Here is a 20,406-nt window from a genome sequence, read left to right on the forward strand (position 1 = left end):
CAACACATTTTTAAGCTCTGATCTCGAGCATCTGTAGTCCTCACTTTCTCTTACTTCTGAATCACTTCCCGTGTGGTCACTGCCAAGTTCCCAAACAATGCAACACCTTATGAAACAGTAAATACTGCTCCTAGAATTTGAGGAAATCAGGTCCAACACTGAAAATACCTCAAAAAAAAAAGGAGCAGCTCTTACTGCCACAATTTTCTCCCGTCCTCCATCTTGAATTACCAAAAATGGTGTTGGTGAGATCATATCTCAAATATTGTGTGCAATTTTGGTCTCCTTATTTAAGAAAGGGTCTAAATGCATTGTTAGTAGTTTATTAAAAATGTAATAGATTGAAACTTGGAATGAGGGGATTGTCTTATGAGAAAAGGAGTTTCCACTGGAGTTCAGAAGAGTGAGGGTACCTTGATTGAATGATATAGAATCTTGAACAGTGTCAGAAAGGTGAGTGCAGAAAGGCTGCTTACTCATGACTGAGTCTAAAATTAGGACACACTGCTTGAATGTCTGGGTTGCCCTTTCAGGAACAATGAGAATTTTATTTTTCTCTGAGAAGATTTGCAACTTTGGAATTCTCTACCTCAGAACTTGAAGTCATTGTTGTTTTAAAGGCAGAGGTTGATATATGCTCATTAGGTAAGGGAATCAAAGATTTTCCAAGTTATATCGAAATGTGGAATTTGAAACAGAATGAAACAATATCGAAATGAAAACAAGAAGAACAAGGAAGAAGAATACTGCACAGGATTAGGCCTCTGGCCCTCAATGCCTGTGCTGACAAATCTTGCCCTTCCATAATAAAACTGTCTTCACTTGCAGGATCCGTATACCTCTATTTATGTCTTCATCCAGGTGCTTCTTGAATGCTACTATAGTATTTGCTTCCACCACCACCTCTGGCAATGCATTCCAGGCACTCACATCTTTTGTGTGAAAACCTTGCCTCACACATCACTTTTAAACCTCTTCCCTTGCACTTTGAACCTGTGTCCCCTAGTAATTGGCCCCTTGGGAAAATACTTCCCACTCTATCTGGGTGTGGAGTTCCACAGATAGAGTCATAGCCATAGAAAATCATAGAGTCCTACAGAATGGAGACAGGGCCTTTGGCCCAAACAGGTCCATGCCAACCAAAATGTCCATCAAGGCTAACCTCAATTCCCTGCACTTGGTCCATATCCTTCTAAACCTTTCCTATCCATGTATTTGTTCAAATGCCTTTTAAATGTTGTTAATGTACTTGCTTCAACCTCTGCTGCTAGCAGCTCAATCCACAGGCATACCAGCCTCTGTGTACAAAAAGTTGCCCCTTAGGTTCCCTTTTATTCTTTCCCCATAACCTTAAATTGATGCCCTCTAGTCCTTGGTTCCCCAACCCTGGGAAATAGACTGAGTGCATTCACTCTATCCATGCCTCTCATATTCTTACACAATTCTATAAGATCCCCCTCAATCTCCTAAGCTCTAAACGAAAAAATCCTAGCTGGTCCAGACCGTTGAGTCCTGGCAACATCCTTGTAAATTCCTTCTGCACTCTTTCCAGTTTAATAACATCCTTCCTATAACAAGGTGACCCAACTGAACACAATATTTCAAATGCAGCCTCACCAATGTTCTGTATGACTGCAACATAACTTCCCAACTTCCATACTCAATGTCCTGACTGATGAAGGCTAATGCGCCAAAAGCCTTCTTCACCGCCCTGTCTACATGTGACTCCACTTTCAGAGAAACGTGCACCTTAACTCCAATGTCCCTCTGTTCCACTATACTCCTAAGGTGCTACCATTCACCATGAAACTCCTACCTTAATGTGACTTTCCAAAATGCAAGATCTCATAATTATCTATATTAAATTCCATTTATCATTTCTCAGCCCATTTGCCCAGCTGATTAAGGTCCTCCTGCAATTTTTGATTAGCTTCCTCACAGATACCTCCTATTATAGTGTCATCTGCAAATTTACTAATCATACCTTGTACATTCTCATCCAAATCCTCAAAATAGATAACAAACAGCAATGGACCTAGCACCAACCCACTAGTCACAGGCCTCCGATCCAACAAGCATCCTTCTATTATAACCCTCTGCTTCCTACCATCAAGCCAATTGTGTATCCAATTTGCCAGCTCATGCTGCATTCCATGCGATCTAACCTTCCACAGCAGCCTGCCATGTGGAACCTTATCAAAGGCTTTACTGAAATCCATACAAATTGCATCTATCACCCTGCCCTCATCTGGTTATTTTATCAAAGAACTCTAACACATTTGTAAGGCATGATCTCCTTATCAAAGGCTTTACTGAAATCCATACAAATTGCATCTATCACCCTGCCCTCATCTCATTTTATCAAAGAACTCTAACACATTTGTAAGGCATGATCTCCCCCAAAGCCATGCTGACTATTCCTAATCAAACCCTCTCTTTCCAAATGCATGTATATCTCATCTCTCAGAATCTTCTCAAGTAACTTACCTACCACGGATGGTAGGCTTACTGGTCTATATTTCCAAAGTTTTTCTTTGCAGCCCTTCTTGAATAAGTGTACAACATTCGTTACCCTCCAGTCTTTAAGGTACTCTTCTAGGCTAATGATGATGCATAAATATCAGTCACAGCCCCTGCAATTTCTTTTGCAGCCTCTTGCAGTGTTCTTGGATATATCTGGTCAGGACCAGGTGGTTTATCCACCTTCATACTTTCTAATACATCCAACATCTCTTCAACTGTGATACGGACTGTCCCCAAGATATGACCACAAACTTCCCGAAGTTCCTAAGTCTTCATGTCCTCCTCCACGGTAAACGCAGAGAAGAAATACTCATTGAAGTCCTTGCCCATCTCCTGCAGTTCTACACATACATGATCAATTTGGTTCTTGAGGGGTCCTATTCTCTCTCTAGTTATTCTTTTTCCTTTAATATACTTAAAGAACATCTTTTCAGCCAAGGCTATCTTGTGCCCCCTTTTCACCCTCCTGATTTCCTTCTTCATAAACTCCCGTATCCCCTATATACCTCCAGGGATTCCATTGATCCCAGATGCTGGGACTTCAGGCATACCTCTTTCTTTTTTTTTATGTTCAAAGCCTCAATATCTCATCATCCAGGGTTTCCTATTCCTGTCAACCTGGCCTTTCACCCTTACAGGAACATATAGACCTTGAACTCTAGCTATTTCACTTTTAAAGGCCTCCCACTTGAAGGAGAAGGTGGCTGCATAGGTAAATAAGATAGTTAAAAAAAGCCCTATGGCATGCTTGCCTTCACTGGGAGGAGCATTGAGTACAAGGACAGATAAGTTATGCTGCAGCTTTATACAACTTTAGTTAGGCCACACTTGAAATATTGCATACAGTTCTGGTCACCACACTACCAGAAGGATCTGGATGCTTTGGAGAGGGTACAGAAAAAGTTTACCAGGATGTTGCCTGGTATGGGGATTTTAGCTATGAAAAAAGGTTGGATAGACTGGGTTTCTTTTCACTGGAACACAGGAGGTTGAGGGGCAATCTGATAGAAGTGATTAAGATTGTGAGAAAAAAAGCAAGAACTACAAATGCAGGAGATCTGAAACAAAAGTGGAAAGTGTTAGAGAAAGGTAGCAAGTCTTACAGCAGCTGTGGAAAGAAAACAGAGTTAAAGTTGAGTCCAATGATCCTTTGTCAAGCACAGCATTTCTGCTTTTGTTGGGGATAACTACTCACTGGTTCCACTGCAATGCTTCACATAAGGAAAATGCAATCAGCACTTTTTTGTCGTGCAGTACAAATTGGTGTTTGTTTTGAAATTTGGAATTCCTGCATCTGCCGGAAAATGAAAAATTCCAACAGTGACATGTTCCTTTTTTTGAGCAATATTCAAGTTGTAATTAAATGTTAAATGCTCATATCTAATTACTATCTTCTCCCTGCATCTCTTTTCTTTTATTTCAAGCCCTGCAAGCACAACAGGTTTGTCTAGGGATGCCAGATCATCAAAATGTTGTCGGCTTTGAGCTCAGCATTACTGTCACTACCAGCAAGCTGCCTCCCTCCCATACTGACTGGTTGAGAAGCAGCATGACCGCGCAGGTGCAGTGTCCTCCTTGGCGGGGGTGAGAGGTTACACATCCGGGTAGAGCTGCGGTGCCACGTCTGGTTCCTGCGTCTCGACATCCGGGAGCTTTAGCGCCTAGGAGCCGCAGCCGCCGCTTCACTTTTAAATCCGTCCGCGGGGACCTCGCTGTCGGCTGTGAAACTTCACCCGTTCCCCGTTCATCCCGGCAAGGTCTGTTCGAGCCGGCATGTGGGCCAGGCTCTTACTGCAGCTTCTGTGGGCCCAGCTTCTGGTGGCGCTGCTCCGGGGCTCCGAGCTCACCTTCGAATTACCCGACAACGCCAAGCAGTGTTTCTACGAGGACATCGTGCAGGGCACCAAGTGTACACTGGAGTTCCAGGTCAGGCCAGGCCGGGGCCAGGGCCAGGGCCTGGGAGGGGGAGATGTGGTTTCAGTGAGACCGGGATATTGCAGCTGAGGAACTGTGGTAGCTCTAAAGATGGAGTGATGGGGGTAGATGAACCAGCAGAGAGGTGGGTGGGTGGTGAAGATTGTGTTATATCTGGGTACGCGCTGTAAATATTGGCGTATGTCGCATTCTCTGGGCTACAAGTCCGATTGAGGGTGTGGTTTTAATTTTCTCCTTGTACACAGTATTCATTGTGCCCGTGACAGTCAAGGAGCTGGCGTCAATACCCCCTGCCGTTGCTGCCCGTGTGTGAACCTGGACTGTTTGCTACCTTGGTTAACACTTTTTAATCCAGCGATGGTCTTCTATTCACATCTGCACTTTTTATGTAAAGTTGTTTGGCTTATCTGCTGAAACTCTCAGTTCTGCCTTAGTTCTCTCCAAACTTGACTCTTCCAATATAATCCTAGCCGGACTCATTAGCTGATCAAACGTTGTGCATTCTACTCTGAATGCCCCATCTCTAATCATTTCTAGGTACACATACTCTAAGGATCTGTTGCCTTCATTTCTAACCACTTCTACATTCCCTGTTTTAAGCACTCAACTTTTTGTGTCTGTGCCTTCAACTTTTAAAACCTTACATTCTGGAATTACCACTCTAAATCTTTCCACCCCTTTCCTCTTTTAAGATCAGCTTCTGATAATCAATGTTAATATCTATCCATTTGAATCAAATTGTTTGATAATATAGCTGTGAAATGAAAGTGATCTGGAATGTTTTTGTCCTCCCTTTATGGAGGAGAAGCTACTGTGCAGGAAGGAAGATCAATGTTCATCTTTTGAGGTGCATTTAATAGGAAAAAATGTATTTTTGAAATTACAAACATAATGCTTATGAAGAAGCCATTCACCCCTCCAGCCTGTTCTGTCACTTAGTAAGATTGTGGTCGATGTGATTGTAAGCTCATCTGGTTTCCTGTCTGTCAGATGGCTTTTCACCCCTGTTACTTATGAAGACTATCTTTACATGTGACTTAAAAAATGTTCAAGTACAATGCTCCCACCACCACCTCAGGAAGAGAGTTCCAAAGACACTCGACTGTCAGAGAAATATATTTTGCTTAATCTTTGTTTTAAATGCAAAATGTCTGATTTTAAAACTGTGACCCCTAGCTCTAGATTCTATCATAAGAGCATAAATCTTCACCTCAACCTCCTTGCCAGGACCTCTTGGGTTTTTATAATGGTTAAATCAAGCCACCTCTTATTCTTCTAAATTTCAGGTACTTTCCTAGCCTGTTGAACCTCTCCTCATTGGATAACACAAATTAAAAACGGTGTACTGATAACACTTCCAACTATTGTTACCTGTACTCATCAAATTAGTTCAAATTAAACTGATTGCGTTTCTAATCTCCACGAGTGTTCCAAATTCTGGCAGACATGTTTCGGCAAGTTAGTCTTGTTAATCTACAGAACAGCTTGTAAATGGGCAGTTAATCTCTATTTGACAAATTTTCCAGCATCTGGAATGTCCCAGAAGAGCCCTCAAAATGCAAATATGGAGTGTTAAGACTCCAATAAGTTAACCAGGAAAGGTTAGAGGATGCAAAACCTACTGTAACTTCTGAATGATGGTTAAACTGAGCCCTGAGTAACCACTCATACTACAGCCCTTGATTTTCAACACCCCACTTCTGATCTGACTGACACCTGCAACCCCTTTCTAACCTGATTCCATCCCAAATTTATCATAAGCCTTCAACCATTGATCTGAAATGGTAGCCCCCCTCACTTATCCATATACTTAACCCTTCGCAGTAGGATTTGTTTAAGATGGGGTGTTTCCAGTTTGGTGTTAATCAGGAGCTGTATGTTATCTTGTATATACTGTATTCAGGTGACAAGCCTCTGCTGGCATTTTCTTTCAAATTGTCATTGATCATGTCTAAATGTGAACTGTCAGTTATACTTTGTGTAATTTTAGACCGTTTGGTGTTTGATTTTGATGTCAGCAGGTACTTGAAAAAGCAATTTGAACTTGCACTTAGATTGTTTATGAGCTACATGCAAGCGATTTCTGTAGCAAATTCATTCTTTTCTCCATAGTTGGTGTTCCCCAATATGTTTTTCATGTGGATAAGACAGATTTTATTTGATCTCTACGTATGTGACTTCCATATTGAGAAACCATTGCACCTGAAAAATAAGGATGCCTTGATCTTAGTCTAGTTCCAAATTGCCTGCCATAATTCAACATCCGTTTTCTGTCTCAAACATATTAAGCCATGTTTGTTTTATGCGTTATTGAAATTGACCTGTTCCCAAACACGCATGTGCAATCTTAGACTTAGTTTTCAAGTTTCCTGCGTAATGTTCACCAGACAAATCATTATAATGTGCATGTAATCTGAAAGTACAATTCAAATATTTTAAATTTATACCACTAAGATTAGATGAATTTGTTGTCTTGAAGCACAAGTTTTGTGGACTTCCTTGACCTGTATTTCAATTAGATTAGATTCCCTACAGTGTGGAAACAGGCCTTTTGGTCCACACCGACCCTCCGAAGAGTAACTCACCCCCCTCTTGACTAACGCACCTAACACTATAGACAATTTAGCATGGCCAATTCACCTGACCCGCACATCTTTGGTTTGTGGGAGGAAACCGGAGCACCCAGAGAAAACCTACGCAGATACAGGGAGAATGTGCAAACTCCACACACAGTTGCCTGAGGCTAGAATTGAACCTGGGACCCTGGTGCTGTGGGGCAGCAGTGCTAACCACTAAGCAATCGTGCCGCCCATTGAATGGGCCCTTAATTTCTTTCTTGTCTCTGATTTTCCTGTGGCTGAAATTTGTGGAAAATCACTGTGGAGATCCAAATGCTGTTCATTTACTACCCAATAGATGGTGCCTAATAATCTCTCAAAAATAAGTTTTTAGCATCTCTTACAGACTGTTTTGTTTGATATCAAAAATTTAATTGGGTCGCGTCTTGGGTGAAGTATAGTCTATATTTAGTATTGGAACCCTAATTCTAACCTTGATCAAATTTTAAAATGACCCAAGTACCCTTGAATGATTTGTGCTTTGGAGATTCTGGGCCAGGAGACCCCTGTTAGGAACCTGCTCAGAAATCCTTGAAACCAGCAGGAGAGGCGATGAACTACTGTCTCAGGTTAATGGATACGTGTTTAGAGGTTAAGACGGGGGATCAGGCTGGAAAGAAGGTGCTAATGTCGGTTGGATTGGAAGTGGGGTGTCAGATATTGAGTGAGTATAGATGGGGAGGGGTGCTAGTGGTGAGTAAGGAATTTTATTGAATAGTTACCCAGGCATTTTGAGGATGAAAAACATACTGTACTTTTCCTGGTTAACTATTAGCTTAATTAAGTCTGAACACTTCAACCTTCTGGTGGGTTCCAAATGCAGGGAAATTGACATTTGAAAATTTAGATTTCTCAGGCACATTTCTCCAATTCACCTGCTCAGATTCTGCAAGGTCCCAATGCCCAACTCTGAAGTCAACGCCACAGAAACAACCATCTAGCCATCAGAAAATCTGGGCCATCGTGTTTTCCCTTTCAATCCTAACATGTCGACTGCTTGAAATTATGAAAACCAGAATTTAATACAAGTTTATTGAATATTATAAAGTCTGATTTAGCTGAAGCAAAGGCAACACTCTGGATAACGGAAATCTGAAATTAGCAAAGTAGCTGTAGTAGCATCTGTACAGAGGAAGAACAGTAAATGTTTCAGGTTGAGCAGAAGCATTAACTCTTTTTACAGATACTCCTGAATGTTTCCAACATTTTCAGATTTAACTGAAATAAAGTCTACAAGTCGGTGAAACCTTTTCTTTGTAAATTTTTTTGAGAAAATTTTATGCTTGTGTTGATGTTTTCTGTTTAATTGCTTGACACTTGTCATTTTAATGTGCCTAAGTTGTTTAATCTTTTGCATATTTAACAGGTCATTACTGGTGGTCATTACGATGTTGACTGTCGGCTCGAAGATGCTGACGGTGCGGTTTTGTACAAAGAGATGAAGAAACAGTACGACAGTTTCACCTTCACAGCTGCTAAAAATGGAACGTATAAGTTCTGTTTCAGCAATGAGTTTTCCACCTTCACACACAAAACTGTGTATTTTGATTTCCAGGTTGGGGATGACCCGCCTTTATTTCCCAATGAAAACAGAGTCTCTGCATTGACTCAGGTACTAGAGCACTATGTTCTTTGAAATTTTTAATAGATTCTATTTCAAGTTGATTAAGTTTTAGCACAAAAAAATTCCTTTCAATTTACCGGTCTTTTTTAAAATCTCAAAAGATACTGCCAACTTCAACAGTAATAATTTCTGGAAATAAATTTTGATTTGATTAACAGCCTGTGCACCAATAAGGGACAAATGGTATTATTTGTTAATGAGGAGAAATAATGTACTTGACTGTATTTATTAGAGTAATTTTGCATTGCTATAAGAACTGAGCAGGAGTAGGCAATTCAGTCCCTCCAATCTGCTTTGTCATTTAATGCAATCATGGCTGATCTCATCTTGGTCTCCTCTTTCCTGCCCCCCCTCTCTCTATAACCCTTCAATTCATTAATTAAAAACCTGTCATCTATCTCCTCAATCTTACTGTGCCCTGGCATCTATCTCACACTGGGGTAGTGAATTCCACAGATTCACACCCTTGGAGAGAATTTCTCCACATCTGTCTTAAATCTGCTATCTTTATTCCTAAAACTATGGCTTCTTGTTCTAGATAGTCCTACAAAGGGAAACAGGCACTCTACTACGTCTGTGTCATTCCCCTTCAGCACCTTTTATATATCTAATTAAACCTCCTCTTATGCTTATAAACCCTTGAGCACATTGGCTAACTACAATCTCTCTTCATAAGACAAACTCCTCAAGTTTGTTTTCCTAATACCTGTATTTGCAAGATCGCTGAATGGTTAATTTTAACTTTTTTTAAATCGATGGACTTGGGTTGGGGCAATTTGTAATGTTGAGTCTGCAACAGCAACCTGCCGGCCTTCTCCTGATTTTAACGGAAGGAATGTGAGGATCCGGAGATCAATCTGCTGTTGGGCTGCAGTTTAGTCATCAAAGCCTTTTAAGAAGGCTGTGCCTCATTTTTTGTGATTTAATTTGAATTCATATTGTCAGAATCTTTTAGGGATATTCTGCAGTGAGCTGAGGGGAGCTGGATCCATCAGCTGCTTCTGGGTCAAGAGGAGTAACAGTGTTTCCCCCAGCTTTAAAAATATATCTATATTCAATCCCTAATTCCCATCTTGATCTTTCTTGAGCCATTCATAAAACATAAGCTGTGGAGGTAAAACTCATTGTTCGACACTTTTTGTATTAAACAGAGCCCCTGTGCCCTTTGTAGTTTCAAAATAAAATTTGTTTAACAACGTTTTCAGTTAAACTATATATATTTTCAATAAGTATGTTATCCTTTAGATAAGTTGAGGTCAGTGTTGAGTTTCAAAAGTAATTAAATTTTTGGTTGTATAAAGTAATTTTTGTCTTAATCTTTCAAGAATCCTAAAAACGTTTTCTAGACAATTAATGCAAGAACAATTGTAGACAAACTTTAATGTCCCTAAATTTTAAATGTAATCATGAGTAATAACACAGGTTCCATCAGATATCCCACTAGGATAGTATTGCAATGAGTATTAGAACATTATTTTATAACTGGTCTAACTTCATCTCTAACTTACTACTAGCAGAACTTTGGAAACAGTTTTAGCAAGGATTGGTTCTAAGATGAATGGTTTTACTTAGATAAGTTAATTTTGATGTTATGGATACTTATTTTCATTGATTTCTTTGATCTGTGATTCATGTGATTATAAATTGAACTGAAATAAGATCTTTAAAGCAGCTCTTCCTATTCTGTTGAGAAATATACAAAACACAATAAATTCTACTGTCTACACATTTGTGCTTTAAAGTAGGACTTGACAGTGTGATGAATCTAAACTTCAATGGGAAATTGCTTTAGCTAATAATAGTGTCAAGTATTTAAATTGTTGATTTACATGCAGTTTGGAACATATTTTGATTAATAATTCAGAATGCATTGGGGATGAATCAATTTTAGTAAATGTAAAAAATTATGTAGGCAGCTGAAGGTTAACAAAGTACTGGTAACAAATGAGATAAGACTTGATAGAATAAATTCTTTGCTAAAAATTTCTTGGTGAGTGACATTTTAATATTGTTGATTTACTGTACAGTACTATGGGTTTTGATGTGAGTAAATGAAATATTTTTCTTAAAATTAGATTCTTTATTTTGTTCACCATACTTATGCTTTCACTTTTAAAATGAAACAGATGGAGTCAGCTTGTGTCACAATGCACGAAGCCATGAAATCTGTCATCGATTACCAAACTCATTTCCGTCTCAGGGAAGCACAAGGTCGAAGTCGTGCTGAGGACCTCAACTCAAGGGTTGCTTTTTGGTCCATAGGTGAAGCTCTTATCTTGTTGGTTGTGAGTCTTGGCCAGGTGGTTCTCCTTAGGAGCTTCTTCTCAGACAAAAGAACCACTTCCACACGTGTAGGTTCATAACAAGTAGCTGTGGCATAAAGCTGAAGCAGTACCTGACAGTTTTCAGTTCAGTATCTTGTGTGTTTGAAGATTAAGTTCAAGAAAACTGTTAAGATTAAAATCCTTCTTGAGCTGATTTTCTCATCACTTTGGGTTATTTAGCAGATCAGATATTTGAAGATAGAATGTTAACATTTTACAACAGCTGGATGTCACAACAGCTATCTACGCAATGAGCTATGTCCACAATGGGGACAAAGCCATTGATAATTTTGCTTTGTCACATGATTCCTAGTTCGTGCATCTTTTGAAATATGTAATCAGTGACACATCTCAGACTTTGCTGTAATAAAATTGAACATTAATTGTTTGACCTTAAGGTATCAAAGCTAACTTAAAACCCAACTACCTTCACTTATCACCATTAGTCTGTTAGGCATCCAGATGTTTTAAGACCTTTCTTGAACAAGCAGCAGGAATCAGATTGAATTATCACTTGTGCTTTTGGTTTGTTAAAGTGATGTAACTATAGAAATACTAAAGCAGTTCTTAAGCATACTGCTATTTGCATTGAGAAGCAATTTTTGTACCTTTTCCATTGCACGTGGTTGTGCGTAAATGACAGTATTTCAACATAAATCTAGTCAGGTTACATCTTGTAAATGTTTTTCCTATTTTAACATGCCCTTTAAATTGACATAGTTTACTAACAGTTATGATGATAGTGGAATAGCCATTTTATAAGGTTGGTAAGGTTAGAAAAATATGCTTTTCAAGGCAAGATGTTGTTTTATAATAAAGTTGTTTTGTTTTGTGAGACTTTGTTTATTTTGTGTACATTGGTAATCTGAAATAATAAACAAGTGTTGAGTAAATCAAGCCAGTAAGGATTAAGAGGAGGAATTTGGGGTTATTGTATGTGGCAGGGTGTAAATTTTTTTCTGCTTAGAAATGTAAAGGGGATAACAAATTATCCATAGCATGTTTTCTCACTGAATGAAATTGATTTTTTAAATAAAAAAATCTATATATTATGTTTAGGGTCAAGTCTTTATAGATGCTTTCTTTAAAGGAAGAGAAGAACTTTTAAAATTGTAATCAATCAGCAGAATTCAATGGTCAAGTGCAGGGTCATGATAAATCTATTAAATGGGAGCTTCAATTGGTTTTGTTGGCATTTTATGCTTAAGAATTGTAGGTTAAATGCTGCCCAATTAAGAATTTGATTATTTTTCTTCTGCCATTTCCCTATATTTAACATTAATTGCCCACTTAAATAATCAGAAGTTTGGTTATGCATAGTTTGTTTTTTCCAGTACCCACACCACTGAATAAATTGTACACTAATGGATGTTTGTATGCAAGCTTGCTTTTGGCATAAAACCAATTGTGATAGTACATCTGGGAATTACAAGTCTGATCAGTAATAATAGAATAGTAACTATTAAAATGTGTACTTGGGATAAGTTCTTGTGTTTAAAACTGTTTCATTTAATTAAAAATGTTCACGTTGCACTGTAAATTCTTAAACAATGAGTGCTTGATTTTATTTTGTATCAATGCAAACACAGAATTTGTTACAAATGCATAAATTATTGAAAAAACGATATTGTATTCATAAGAATTGTGCATCTTGTATTTATATCATAAACCACTAGCTAATCAATCTGAGTTATTATTCAGTTTCATTCAGTTTTCAGGAATTGAAACGCAAACCTGCTTTGGGAAGTTTATCAGTAGATGCAAGAAGAAAGGTCTATGAAGTTGGATAATACAAAATATAAAACACTGCATCTGATATCAGTTCTGAAAGATCTTAAACACAGTAGTCATCGATGGTTATTGTAGTTGAATATATGCCAGCAGTGGGTAATCTCAGCTCAGGGTATACATGATTTTCCATGTAGTGTCAGTGGTTCTTGTGATGCTTGTACTAGGAGAAAGTGAGGACTGCAGATGCTGGAGATCAGAGCTGAAAATGTGTTGCTGGAAAAGCGCAGCAGGTCAGGCAGCATCCAAGAAACAGGAGAATCGACGTTTCGGGCATAAGCCCTTCTTCAGGAATGAGGGAAGTGTGTCCAGCAGGCTAAGATAAAAGGTAGGGAGGAGGGACTTGGGGGAGGGGCTTTGGAATTGCGATAGGTGGAGGGAGGTCAAGGTGAGGGTGATAGGCTGGAGTGGGGTGGGGGCGGAGAGGTAAGGAAGAAGATTGCAGGTTAGGAAGGCAGTGCTGAGTTCGAGGGATTTGACTGAGACAAGGTGGGGGGAAGGGGGAATGAGGAAACTGGAGAAATCTGAGTTCATCCCTTGTGGTTGGAGGGTTCCCAGGCAGAAGATGAGGTGCTCTTCCTCCAACCGTCGAGTTGCCATGGTCTGGCGATGGAGGAGTCCAAGGACCTGCAAACGCAAGAAATGCAAAACTTGCGCCCACACCTCCCCCCCCTTACTTCCCTTCAAGGCCCCAAGGGACACTTCCATATCCGCCACAAATTCACCTGCACCTCCACACACATCATCTATTGCATCCGCTGCACCCGATGTGGTCTCCTCTATATTGGGGAGACAGGCCGCCTACTTGCAGAACATTTCAGAGAACACCTCTGGGACACCCGGACCAACCATCCCAACCACCCCGTAGCCCAACACTTTAACTCCCCCTCCCACTCCACCAAGGACATGCAGGTCCTTGGACGACTCCATCGCCAGACCATGGCAACACAACGGTTGGAGGAAGAGCGCCTCATCTTCTGCCTGGGAACCCTCCAACCACAAGGGATGAACTCAGATTTCTCCAGTTTCCTCATTTCCCCTCCACCACCTTGTCTCAGTCAAATCCCTCGAACTCAGCACCGCCTTCCTAACCTGCAATCTTCTTCCTGACCTCTCCGCCCCCACCCCACTCCGGCCTATCACCCTCACCTTGACCTCCCTCCACCTATCGCAATTCCAACGCCCCTCCCCCAAGTCCCTCCTCCCTACCTTTTATCTTAGCCTGCTGGACACACTTTCCTCATTCCTGAAGAAGGGCTTATGCCCGAAACGTCGATTCTCCTGTTCCTTGGATGCTGCCTGACCTGCCGCGCTTTTCCAGCAACACATTTTCATGCTTGTACTAGACAAGGTTCCTCATTCCCTTCACTTAAACAGATCATTAATTTAAACATTTTTTATATTCAGATATATATTTGAAAATTTTATATACCTTTTGTTCTTTAAACCTTTGCAGAAGTGTTATCAAATAAAATTTTACATTGTCCACATGCATATTATGTGGGTGAAATACCAAACACTTGAAGCAGATTTTTAGAGTTGTCTTGAAGTATATTAAGAGGCAGAGATGCATTGAGCAAGTTCTAAAACTTTTGAGCGTTGGCAACTGAAGTTAAAGCTGCCAATGGTGGAGTATTTCAAATTGGGATCTTCAAGATGCCAGAATTGGAGTGCAGATATCTGATGGTTGTTAAACTCAAGGAAGCTACAGAGATCAAGAGTAGTGAGGCTACAAAGGAGTTTAAAAACGGGTATGAAAATTTTAAATTGAAGCGGTGCTGAATAAAGCCAGTATAGGTCAGTGAGGTTAAGGTTAGAGGATCAATGGGTTTTGGTGCCATCTAAGCTGCAGAGTATTGGATGAGCTCAACTTTAAGGAGATTTGGGAGGCTAACTTAGAAACCATTGGGATAGCCAAGGTAGCAGGAAAGGATGAAGGTTTCAGGAACAAATGTGCCAAGGCAGGGATGGAAGTAGGTGGCCTTTTCTTTCTGCAAAGTACTGTAATTGTTGAGTACAGGACATGATAATAGATTTCTACACACCAAAGTCGTTTGCACGGATGATACATCAAAGACAAAATGCCATTCCAAGTTTTCCCTTGGGCCAGTGGAATGCAGAATTACATGCACAGTTTTTAAACAAATTTTAAATACAAAGATGTGCTTGGAATGATACACTGATCCATTCCCCATAACAGTTATCTTTTGAAAATAAATGTAGTCTCTGCCATGTTGTGAGCAATGATGAGTCAGCAAAGAAAATCAATGTACTTCTATACAATTTTGTCTCAGCAGGTTTTTGAATAAAGATAATACTACATGTACCCACGTTTGTTGGTACTGGAGTATGTTTTAAACTAGTGAAGCAGATTTACAATTTGTAACTTGTGGTGTTCTGTCAATTTTCCATTCCAGCCTTTTAATGATGGTATCACTGCTAGGACTATCAAACCTTTTGCTATCTTCTCACCTTGTTTTACCGACTTAAGTGGATGAAGGATCTCCTTGAATCCCTAAATATCCATGTATAATAAGATGGAGAAGGCTTTGTTTTTAAGAAGTCTGCTGATAGTCAAAATGATTTCATTCAAAGCTGCAATCAGTATAGTGCTATCCCACATAATTTAAATCAGTTGGTACACATATTAAAAAAGATTATTTTTCTAAGGGATCATCTTAAATTCCATGTATTCTTGATGTGAAAGATAAAATATTTGTAATTCAACCATTTGTAATAGATTAGATTACATTACAGTGTGGAAACAGGCCCTTCGGCCCAACAAGTCCACACCGACCTGCCGAAGCGCAACCCACCCATACCCCTACATTTACCCCTTACCTAATACTACGGGCAATTTAGCATGGCCAATTCACCTGACCTGAACATCTTTGGACTGTGGGAGGAAACCCACGCAGACACGGGGAGAACGTGCAAACTCCACACAGTCAGTTGCCTGAGGTGGGAATTGAACCCGGGTCTCCGGCGCTGTGAGGCAGCAGTGCCGGAGACCCGGGCCACCGTGCTGCCCACAATACTTAAGTATTTTAGAACATGATTTTGGAGTGCTGGGAATTTAAGTTGAGAGAGTTAGAAAGAGGTGAGTCTTTGGCTTTTTAAAAAATTGCTGTGTAGAAATTAATTATTTCTTCAGATATGGATCAAGGATCTGCTTGGTAAGTGATTCTATCTCTTACTTTGTAATCTCCAGTTTATAGTAAATAATCCAAAAGTAAATTTAATCTACAGCAGGGGCGCTTGACCGCACAAAATGTCCATCCTGTAGCATGTGGGGAATTATGAACATTCATGTGTAAGAAGTGTTATTGACTGCAGAAACATAACCTCTAGGATTTAGAGCTTGAGTGGCAGTGGGTGTTACTGTGATGCATTCATGAGGCAGAGGAATATGGGTAACAGACTTAGGGAGGTGGTCACGTTGCAGAAGGATATGCAGGCAAATTGGGAATGGGTGACAGCCAGACAGTACAAGAGAAGCAGACTGGGAATGCAGGAGCCCCTGAACCTATTTTCCTTATTGATTTCTGATCTGGATACTGGTGGGGGCAATGATGTGTCAGGAGTATAGCAAGAGCCAGGCCCATTCAGCTTGATGTTCAGCTTCACTGAAGGGAAGAATGTCGGAAGAGCAATAGTGAATAGGGTTGGTATGGGAATTGACAAGCATTTGTTTCATAAACACAATTCCATGGTTGGTATATTGCTCCAAGGTTGAGCTGTTAGCAGTTGCAGGGCTTTCTTTTGGGAGCAAATAATCTGGGATGGTCCACTTTGATGCCAATGGTTTCGATAGGAAGAGGGATGTAGTCCTGCAGTCAGCATTTAGAGAGCTAGGTAAAAAGCTATGAAGCAGAACTTTAAAAGTAGTAATTTTCTGATTGCTCACAGTGCTATGCACAAGTGAGTACAGAAATGGGAGAATAAAACATAAATACAGAGGAAAGTATTGCAAGAAGGAGGAAGTTTATATTTCTACAACCTGATGTGTAGGGTAGCAGCTGAACAGAGCTGGGACTGAGTAGTGGTGTGTTTTGCTAGTGCTTTTTGCATAGATTTAAACTAAATATGTGTGTGGAAACCTGAATTAAATACCATGGTGCATCAAATATTGGGAGACATGGGTAACCTGAGAATAGTGAATTTTTAATAGATGAAGACAAGGAAGAAATTCAAACATTGTAAATTAGGGTTCAGTTGAGTGTATGTGAATGTGGGGAGTTGCCAATACAAACTGCAAACTGTAATTATGATGTGCTTATAACAGAAATTTGGCTCAAGGAAGACTGCGACTGCTTATTAAATGTTCCTGAATGAATTCAAGGTTTTCAGGTAAGATTGGAAAGTACAAAATTGAGGGTTTGGCAGTATTGCTAAAAAGCAATGCAATGTTGGAGAAAAACATGTCCCAAAAACCTCAAACAAATAAGAGAGAGCACAGTAATGAAAAGACATTTGCAGAGAATATAAAAGGGTATTTCAAAAGTTGTCTATAAGCAGAAAAATAGCAAAATGGTAGTGAAAGGAGCAATACAAGCTGATTGGAGACAAGGAGATTTACATATGGAAGCAGGAGACATAGTTGAGTATATCTGTCTTTACCATGGAAATAGATGTTTATAGCCATAGTGACAAAGGAGGCAACTTAATCACTAAAAGTGTTCAGAATTTTTGAATAGGTTCTTGACATGACATGAGAATTAGAAAAAATGTTAAAGGGCATAAGTGTAAACTGTGAAGGTACTGACCAAAACACTTTGCTCTTGTTGAAAATGAGTATAAGGAAAAGCCCAACAAAATTGCAAGCGTAAGTTTAACTTTGATGGGGTAACTTCTAGAAATAATAAATCAGAATAAAATTTAGTTATGGATGACATGTTAATTTAAAAGTTAGAGGAGAACCAGCATGAATTTCTTAAAATTGTCTTTAATGTGCTGAAGGTTTTAGATGATACAATGGAGAAGGTTGGTGAGGGTAATGCTGCTAATGTAGCGTAAATAGATTTCCAAAAGACTTATGACACTGTCTTATGCCAGACTAATAAAAAAGGTAGAGCACAAAGAATAAATTAGGCAGTATCATTGTGCATTTTGCATTCACAATCTGTTTAGGGAACAGAATAATAGTCAAGAGATATTTTGCACTAGACGAAGTTTATATCAGAGATTTTTGAGGCCGGTATGGAGTCCTTGCTTTTGATATATATTAATATTCTAAACTTTGAACAAGATACAATTTCAAAGTTTGCAGATAATGCAAAATTTGGAATTGTTGAAAGCTGCGAGTATAAAACTTCAAAATGCATTCGGAAAGTTAGTAGAGTTGGGAGACAGGTATCAAGTGAAGTTCAACATGGATGTTATGGACCAAACCAAATCTCTTCAAAACATATCAAGAAGATAGCCGAGAGCCACAAATTTTATTTAAAGGTCAGTGTGTAAAGTGCTGCATTCCAGATGTGATACAATTAGATTAACTATGAGGCCTTAAGCCAAACACATTTTATTCTTACACCACAGTTAAAACATAAACAAAAGGGAAGAATTGGCACAACTTTATTGAAATACTGGGGGAAAAAAAATATTTTAACTGCCAATCATAAACTTGTGACAATGCTCTGGCTTTAAGAGATTATGTTATCCTGTTTGTTTTCCAAAGAGATTCGGGTACAGGTGCTGGTGTGAAGATAAACAACTTGGGTGTTCTGTTTAAAAACTGGAACAATAGAGGCAGCCTGAATGGGTGTGGTTGAGCTTTCACCCACAGAACTAGAGATTTTTAGTTCTTGATTTTTAGCAGCAGTTGCTGTTGGGGTCTTGAAGTGAAAGATAATTTTCCTCCTCTATTTCAGCCAAAAGCTGGGGGTTCACTTCATAAGCTGCTGGATTGCATGTGAGACAAAATGTCTTCTGAATTCGTCTTTTGCCAAAGGTGTGTTTGTGGAATATTACTATATTGGAGCAGTTAATTAGTAATATTTACTGTATCTATTAATCTGTTAAGTTTTCCAATAGAGTTAGGTTATTCCAAGTTGTTTGGTTGCATTTTATTTATAGTGTTTGTATAAATTGTGTTTTGTTTAACATTGGTTAAACAATTCAATTGAATTGCATCTGGAATGCACCTCACATTTACCTTAAAAATAACAAAAAGTTAGGGGCTAGGCTACCTTAATATATTTTTGAGGAGGTCTGGTCCATAACAAACTGTTCCATTATAGTAGCATCCCATAAACATCCACTTCGCAAAGGCAAATTCGGCAGAACAGATTTCCCTCACTTGCTACCTTCTCCAGTCCAGGAGAAAAGAAGAAAAAAACAAAATCATTAATCTAAACCAGAAAGAGTCCTCAATTTGGCAGCAGCAGAGAGAGAAAACTGTATCTTGCAGCTTCAACTCCAAAACCCCAACTTCAACAGCTAAAAGCAAAAGTTAAAACTCTGGGTCTGAGAGCCTGACTTCACTCATGCTTCTTTTGTTTAACTTCTCTTTTAAAAAAAAATGCTATTTACTCTGCTTTCAATGGAGCCACCTCCGTTCCAGATTTACAACACCTCTCTTTAAGAGAAACAGGACAGACAAATCCCTTTTAAAAGCACATATTGTGGGCGGCACAGTGGTTAGCACTGCTGCCTCACAGCGCCAGAGACCCGGGTTCAATTCCCGACTCAGGCGACTGACTGTGTGGAGTTTGCACATTCTCCCCGTGTCTGCGTGGGTTTCCTCCGGGTGCTCCGGTTTCCTCCCACAGTCACAAAGATGTGCGGGTCAGGTGAATTGGCCATGCTAAATTGCCCGTAGTGTTAGGTTAAAGGGGGTAAATGTAGGGGTATGGGTGGGTTGCGCTTCGGCGGGTTGGTGTGGACTTGTTGGGCCGAAGGGCCTGTTTCCACACTGTAAGTAATCTAATCTAATCTAATTGTCACAGTGGATAAGTGTGAAGTGATGCATTTTGATAGAAAAATTACAGAAAGAGAATATAAAAGAAAGTGTACAAAAGGTGTGCAAATAGTTGCAGGTAAGATCAAATTAAAAGCCAAACAGATGTGAAATGGCAATAATAACTAATTTGGACATCTTCCCCACTGGGTATATTGACAAGGAGACAATTAGGAATGCCATCTTTTTAGCTGATGTTTCTATGGTCACATCAAGCCTTTTTATTTTTTGCATGGGTATCACACTTAAACTCCTTTCTTTCATGCTATAAAACCTTTTTATTTTCTATAATTCTGTTGGGGACAAAAGAAAGAATGTGGCAAAATACCTACACAGATAATTTTTTTTAGAAAAAGTGATACACAAGGCAAAATATACTTCTTTAGTTTGAGTCCTTAAAAGTTTTGAGGTATTAGGTTTTAAACCTGAGGCCACAGTTGGTTGATTGTTCAATGTCCTTGGCAGTAGCAGAACATAGATATTTTGAGCAATCAGTGAATAGTTATGATTAGATTAGAAACAGGCCCTTTGGCCCAACAAGTCCACATTGACTCTCTGAAGAGTAAACCACACCCCTCTGACTAATGTACCTGACACTATGGACAATTTAACATGGCCAATTCACCTGACCTGCAC

General features: G+C 39.5%; 1 protein-coding gene across 1 annotated transcript; it reads left to right on the forward strand.

Moving 5' to 3' along the window:
• Positions 1–4,175: 4,175 nt before the first annotated feature.
• On the forward strand, positions 4,176–12,713 carry tmed7 (transmembrane p24 trafficking protein 7). The gene is made up of 3 exons (XM_043711079.2): positions 4,176–4,449; positions 8,443–8,688; positions 10,827–12,713. Exons 1-3 carry the CDS (start codon positions 4,297–4,299, stop codon positions 11,061–11,063), a joined length of 636 nt encoding a protein of 211 aa, XP_043567014.1. The 5' UTR covers positions 4,176–4,296; the 3' UTR covers positions 11,064–12,713.
• The last annotated feature ends 7,693 nt before the right edge of the window (positions 12,714–20,406 follow it).

The sequence above is a fragment of the Chiloscyllium plagiosum genome, unplaced genomic scaffold (genome assembly GCF_037043375.1).
Source record: "Chiloscyllium plagiosum isolate Xiang-an unplaced genomic scaffold, Cpla_swu_hap1 HiC_scaffold_2, whole genome shotgun sequence".
NCBI classification, from domain to species: domain Eukaryota; kingdom Metazoa; phylum Chordata; class Chondrichthyes; order Orectolobiformes; family Hemiscylliidae; genus Chiloscyllium; species Chiloscyllium plagiosum.

Bases quoted from the DNA above. Each gene is read 5' to 3' on its own strand.
- tmed7 (XM_043711079.2), top strand. From the start codon at position 4,297: ATGTGGGCCAGGCTCTTACTGCAGCTTCTGTGGGCCCAGCTTCTGGTG. The intron at 4,450-8,442 runs GTCAGGCCAGGC...CATATTTAACAG, and splicing joins AGTGTACACTGGAGTTCCAG to GTCATTACTGGTGGTCATTA. The intron at 8,689-10,826 runs GTACTAGAGCAC...AAAATGAAACAG, and splicing joins GAGTCTCTGCATTGACTCAG to ATGGAGTCAGCTTGTGTCAC.